The sequence below is a fragment of the Aulostomus chinensis genome, chromosome 3 (genome assembly GCF_037954235.1).
Source record: "Aulostomus chinensis isolate RoL2024-O1b breed Wild chromosome 3, RoL_Achi_v1.0, whole genome shotgun sequence".
NCBI classification, from domain to species: Eukaryota; Metazoa; Chordata; class Actinopteri; order Syngnathiformes; family Aulostomidae; genus Aulostomus; species Aulostomus chinensis.
This window is the reverse complement of record NC_141322.1, coordinates 2,524,264-2,530,952: the sequence shown is the minus strand read 5'-3', so window position 1 is coordinate 2,530,952 and position 6,689 is coordinate 2,524,264. Positions and strand designations below refer to the sequence as shown.

Sequence of the window (6,689 nt, the reverse complement as noted above, 5' to 3'; positions counted from 1 at the left end):
TTCTCGTCCCTCGTGACCTGAAAACGTCAAACAGTGCAGACAGAGACGTGAGGCCGCGTGGTGAATGGGTCAGCCGTGGTCACCATCACCTGACTGTTTTAATCAGACAGGCTGAAGCCAGCGCCATGAGTCACAGCGTTGTGTGTTGACAGTTGTGTGTTGTGAAATATAAATTTTGGCTGGAAATCTGGATGGACGACGGCTGAAGAGTTTAGTTCTTCCTCCCTTCTTTCCTGACGTGAGGAACACCAGCGGTCATGAGCGCTGTGGCGATGCATCAGCCAACCACCGGAACGCTCCGCTGGGGTCATTTATCATCGTCACTGCCCGCCGCAAATGATGTCAATAAAGTTTGTGATTTGGTCCGGAGGAAAAAAATGTAAAGTTAAGGAACAATAAATCAAACAGCCGCTTTTCGGGGTGTGTGTTGAGGAGGCGAGGCTGCACAGTAAAGATGTCAGAGTTACAAATCGTCCCACAGCGTCTTTGACCTTGCTGGAATAAAAACAACTGGGCCGACTTGGAAGCCGTGTATGAGAGAACTGTTCGTGGTGGCGGGCGCGTCCTCCTGTAGGAGATGGGATCGTTCATGAGTGTGTGCATGTACGTGATTGGATGGATGGCGGGATACTGTGTCGGAGGCGGGGCCTCCTTCATGTGACGGCTGGAGGAACCACTGGATCACATGATGTTGTCCCAGTAAACCAGACCAAACCTGTGGTCTCTTGAATTTGGAAGCAATTCTTCATCATCTCACAGCTCTGCTGACCTTCCCAGAAGTTGTCAGACCAAACAGATGAACTGATAAGAGTCAAAGTTGAACTACGACAGGAGGACCACAGGTGTTTGACCCCTGACCCTCCTGTGACGCGTGCCTCTATTTCAGGGAGCTGCCAACCTTTAACTGAGTGAACATCTCCCTGACTCCATCATCCGCGTCTGTTCTCTGGAGGACCTCCTGGGGAGCAGTGAGCAGCGCCCGAGCCTCTCAGCAGATTACCTCACCAAGGACAAGCATGTAACCACCTCTCCCTCCCTCCCTCCCTCCCTCTCTCTCTCTCTCTCTCTCACTCTGCAGGTCGCTGTGGATGCGGCGCGTCAGGTAGGCCATGCCCTTCACCTGCGCCTGCTTCTGTGGTCTGAACGGCTTCTGTCACCGACGGAAGAAGAAAAAGGAGCAAAGGGAGGAAGAGGAGGGTGAGGAGGAGGTAGAGCGATGGAGGGATCAGGAGACAGAGGTGTGACAGCACCACCGGGGCATTATCCTGTAACGGACTGGAGTGTACTGTCTGACTCATCCTGTAACCGGTTAAACCCTCCAGAGAGAGAGAGTGAGAGACAGAGAGAGAGAGAGAGAGAGAGAGAGAGTTCAGTTTGTCTTCAGCTACTTTACTGAGATGAATCAAATGAAGCCTCAACACCACCACCCACCTCCTCTGCACGGTTTGCCCAGCTACGGAGGCCCAGAGGGGCCACAGAGACAAGTCTGTCTCTTAAAGAGGAAAAACTTATGATAGTTTGAGGCCATGAAATAAAACTTGTTCCCTCACTTGCTTTTGAAAAAGAAAAATGTAACTTGTTCCCTCTGTTTAGTTTCCTTATATTTTTTGAAGTTAAATCTTGTGACCACAGATGAACTAAATTAAGGGAACAGAATATATCTGTTGGCTTTGCACTAACTCACTTGTGGGAACAAGTTCTACCCCGTGGCGTCTCTCTGGCCCCTCCCCCAGGCCTCTGTGCTCGTCTCTTATCTGTCATTAATTTCTTGCTACATCCAGTGTACTGTGTAAGGTGTGAGGGGTCAGCGGGCTCCAGAAATCCATTATTTCTCTGGTGTCACACCTCTCAGCGCCGCACGTCTCCCTCTTCTCCTCCTTTATCGCAGCTCCACACAGGCTGCTTTGAGCTCTGCACCTCCTCGCCGACTCGCTTATGTCAGATCAACTTAGTGGAAATTTCATCCGAGTGAGAAACTGGGCAATCGTCTCCAAAGTCACCCGCGTAGCGTCGGATCCCATCTCGGTTTTCACACTGAGCTGGGCCCGATCTAAAGCCGAGCAGCTGTCCAATCAGCAGCTTAGCTGGAGTGTGAAGATAGGAGTCAAGGGTCAGACTGAGCAACAGAGGAGTCCCTCCACAGACGCCGGAGCATCTCGGCCTCATTAATAGGCAGACAAGTAATTAGAAACACACAAACACCGATGCACCCCCCATCCGTCGGTGGGAGTGGAGTGTTTGTCTGTAAAAGTCACCGCGCTTCCAGCTGTCACCTGTTTGATTGTGTGACTTTACACGCGTGTGTGAACGCAGCTAAAGACTTTCAAACCTGAAACAAGTGGTTAAGAGATCCAGTGAGCCGCTGCGGAGCTGCCTTTCCAAACGCACCCAAAGACAAAGACGCTCAGGTCTCATTAGTGCGTGTGATTATGCATTGCACGTCCAGTCAGGCAGCGGAGATGTAATTAACCTTTTCCAGCAGGAAACAGATGCCTGGATGTCACACACACAGAGTCACACACAATGGCACACACACGTCGGCTGTCAGGGAAACAAAGCCAACGTCATGGTGTCACGGAAACAAAGCCCCGAAAAAGCGCCGCCTGGCACTCTGTGATAATCTCCTCGCGCATATTTACATTCAGGGCTTAGAACACGGCTTGCTGCTGCTGTCTCCACCCCGCCGCACGCCGCCACTCCTCCTCCACCCCCCTCCTCCCACCTCCTCCCATCTTTCACATCTGTCCTAAAACTCTTCCTCCGAGTTCATCGGTTTATTATTGGAACAAGGCCTTGCATGGCAGCTCCCACAGATTAGCCCCCCCACTCTGTCCTCTCTGGAATCAGGGTTTTCTTCTGGCCGAAAGATTAACGGACAACCCCAATGTGTGTGTTGACGTGTGTGTGTGTGGGTGTGTGTGGGTGTATATGTGTGTGGGTGGGTGTATGTGTGTGTTCACGTGTGTGTGTGTGTGTGTGTGTCTGTGTGTGTATGTATGTGTGTGGGTGGGTGTATGTGTGTTGACGTGTGTGTGTGCATGTATGTGGGTGGGTGGGTGTGCGTGTGTGAGTGTATATGTGTGTCTGTGTGTGTGCACATGGGTGTGTCTGTATGAATAAGGGTGTGCGTGTGTATCTGTGTGAATAAGGGTGTGTGTGTGTGTGTGCGGCAGCTCGGAGTAGATTGTTTACTGGTTCTCTGGCTACAAGCAGCGAAATGAGACAAAACTAAAGCCATTTCACAGTGAAGAGCACCTATTATGATTCAGTGTGTTACAGCTCAGCCCCTAATGAGAGAGAGAGGGAGAGAGGAGGGGGGAGACAGAGAGGGAGAATATGGGAGGAGGGGTCGCAGGAAGATGGGAGACAGTAATGAGAGCAGGAGGAGAAGGGGCTAATGCTAGGCAGAGCAGTCGTGCTAATTGGCTACAGTGGATAACTTTCTGAGGCTCGGGATGTGTGTGTGGTAGGGATGTGTGTGTGTTCGTGTATTTGTGTGCCTGTGGGGGGGGGCAGCCTGATCTGTCGGCATTAAACCAGTTTAACGCTCCCTCCATTTCACCTCTTTAATGAGAGGAATATTCGCTTCAGTAATGGTGAAAGGTAAATTGGTGTTGGTTACACGCGCACACACACACACACACACACACATGCAGGTAGGATGTGTGTGTGTGTGTGTGTGTGTGTGTGTTTTTGCTCTCAGACTCCAAAAGCTAGTCCTTTATGGATCATGGCAGTTTTCAGGGATTGTAACTCAAGGACAAACAGATAAAAATAGAAGGGTGGCGCACGACTTCAGCGAGGAGGGGCGAGAGGGGTGGTGTTGGGGGGGCAGTGAAAACGAGTCCTGTCGCATTAGATTTGGGTCAGAAATGGGGGGGGTAAAGAAGCGGAGAGTGGTACAGACAGCGGGGAGATTCATCACTTGCTGCTCCCTGTATCTCTCTCTCTCTTGCTCGCTCGTTTCCTTCAACACCTCATCTCCTTCAACACACACACCTGCGGGACATGGAGAGGAGAGGGAGAGGAACTGGTGGCAAAAGATGGTGAACCGCTGGAGAGACAAAGGAGAAGCAGCAGGGCAGAGAAGGAGGGAAAAGAGAATGTATGATGGGAGAGAGGGAAGACATGAAGGAATATTATAATTCTAAGATGTGCCATCCCGTCCTGGCAGCCAGCTGCATTCCTCAGCTCGATCCCAGCAGGAACGCCACTCTGAAGCTGGAGCCTTCCTGTCATTTCTCTTCCCAGTTTCGAGGATCAGTTTGATATTTGGGGAAACTGTCTTAGTCCCGTTCTAACTGGCAGTTCCGTGAACGTTAGGAGAACTCCTTCTTTCTGTCAGTGGATGGTGGGATGAACCCCGATTCCCTTCGTGGGCATTCTTGAACCTCCTAAACCAAAGATGACGTGAATCCTGCAAGTGCAGCGGCACACGAGTCAATGGTCGCGTTTCCCTCAGTGTGTTCACAAGTATGGCAGGAAACTGTAGAACTCATCATGGAGATGGAAAGCCTTCATCTGAATGAGCTCTGACGCAGCGAAACCTTTACTAATATTCCCAAACTTTGTGTCTGGACAGTACACAGTGAGCCTCAGCTGGTTGGTACTTGAGAACATCAAACCTCCCTCTGCTGTTTGTTACAGCCCCGCGTGACGCTGCCGCCATTTTGTATTCGCTTCGTACCACTTGATGGAAACACCCCTAACGCACATTTCCTTTTTGCACAGTTCACTTAAATTTCACCTGAATGGGAAGGCGACGATGTAACACGTTCACACGAGCTGAGAAACGCGCAAGGGTTCACGTTCACGCGGCCGATCACAACAAACTCAGGTCAGAAAACTCAAAACTCAGAAGTCATTCGGAGAAAAAGAAACTGAACTTGTGAGGCAGCTGATCAGGAGAGACATGTATCTGAGCCACTGATGACCCTGACCAGTCAGGGTCCTTTGAGGAGACGGGCGTGGTCTAGGTTCAAAACAACAATGGCGGCTCCTGAAGAGGTCAGCGGAGAAGCCACTGACCTCTTCAGGAGCATCAGAACACTTGAAACAACTGTTTTTGTTGCTGTTAGGCAACTCATCACTGATCTCAATGAAAGTAGGATATTAAATTATTCAGTGTTTCTAATCATAGAGGGAAATCATTTTCACAGTAGCTCGTCAAAATGGCCGACAGCGAGGAGTTCAGCAAGCGTTTCGGCAGTAACGGTTCCTTCCACCATCACGGTGCGCTCTGAGAAGGTGGGTTGCGTCGCCCCTCTCTCCTGTTTCTCTTAAAACAAGTTGGCTTTCCTACAAACGTGGAGCCGCAGCCTCGGATGGTCACGACATTATGGCTAATAATCAACCCCCGCACGGTGAATATGAATGAGATCCCAGCATCCAGAGCCCCACTGCTTAGCGCTGGAGCCAGTTAGCCTCATCCATCCTGTTCCCTAATGAACAGGGAAGTGTTGCTCCCGCTAAGACTAATTAGACGCGCTAAGATGCGGAGCTCTGATAGACTGGCGGTGGAGTCAGGAGGGAGGAGGCAGCGCCGGCCGCTCGGAGCTCCCATCAGTCCCTGAGCATCAGACAGGGGAAAGGCTCGACCGAAATGAGATGTATGGTGTAATTGAGACCGTAATGGGTTTTGTCAGGAGCACCTGTCGAGGTCAAATTAAAACAGAGAGAGGTAGAGGGATGAGTGGGTGGGTGGGGGGGGTCCAATTAGAGTCAGGAACCCGGTGTGGGGAAGCCTGCATCCATGCCAACCTCACCTGATCGTCAATTTGTGTCAGCGCACAGACATCAAACGCCAACACTCAGGCCCACAAACGCCGCTGATTGGAGAGCGCCAACCTGCTAAAAGCACCCATAGACACTCAGTCACACGCGCTCACGCTGACAAGCCACCTCCATTCATTGATTGGACACATCTAGCTGCTTAACAAGGCATCCGCCCCGCAGACCCCGGCGCTGCGATAGGAAGATAAAACGCTTGAATATGTCATTTCCCCCACGTCTAGATGAAAATAAGGTGGAGCAGCGATTAGACTGCAGCCTGTGCCGCCAAAGCTGGGGTCCGTGCCATGTTCATTACCAGCCCTCGCTCCCTTAGCCCAGCTAATCTTATCATGTGTTTGCCTGCCAGCCCCAAATACTCCATTTGAGATGGAAAAGCAATCCTGACACCCTCAGGAGCTGCTGGATGCCTGAGGGGTGATGAAATTAACTTAAATGTACTTGTAAGTTGCACCTGGCAATTGAACGCGTTGAGCGGCAGCCAGGCTCCACCAGCACAAGTTTAGGACCTCATTACTGAGGAACTCTGTGAGGCGGCGTCCGTACGTGTCCTGTGAAGAGGTTCCGCTGTCAGACAGTTCTTACTGCTGCTGCTGCAGGAGAATCTGCATTTTGAGACCTGAATCTCCTTTATTTTGTCAGAGTCAGATTGTTTTTTTCAAGTGTTTCTTTTAACCGTAGGAAGCACAACTAAAATGAGCAGCTGGAAGGCGGTTCTTGTAATTCTACAATCCTGGACATCGTTCTTCTCAGCTGAAACATCTTTTTGTGATTGAATTAAAAACAAAAGTGTATTTGGGCTTTTTCTCCCTCTGGTTTAGGTAATACCACAGAACCCAGATAGTCCTTTTACCTGTTAGCAGGAGAACGTCACGTCAGCTGTGGCCAGACAAAAGGAA

The 6,689-nt window shown here is 50.6% G+C and overlaps 1 protein-coding gene across 2 annotated transcripts in view; it reads left to right on the top strand.

Annotated features, from left to right (window-relative positions):
* Nucleotides 1-3,795, top strand: part of blacat1 (BLACAT1 overlapping LEMD1 locus) — a 22,578-nt gene extending 18,783 nt beyond the window's left edge. For both annotated transcript variants that reach the window (XM_086200555.1, XM_086200556.1), the window contains one exon: nucleotides 1,079-3,795. In XM_086200555.1, coding sequence (XP_086056681.1) covers nucleotides 1,110-1,244 — 135 coding nt within the window. In that variant the 5' untranslated portion in view covers nucleotides 1,079-1,109 and the 3' untranslated portion in view covers nucleotides 1,245-3,795. The remainder of the gene's footprint in view (nucleotides 1-1,078) is intronic.
* The last annotated feature ends 2,894 nt before the right edge of the window (nucleotides 3,796-6,689 follow it).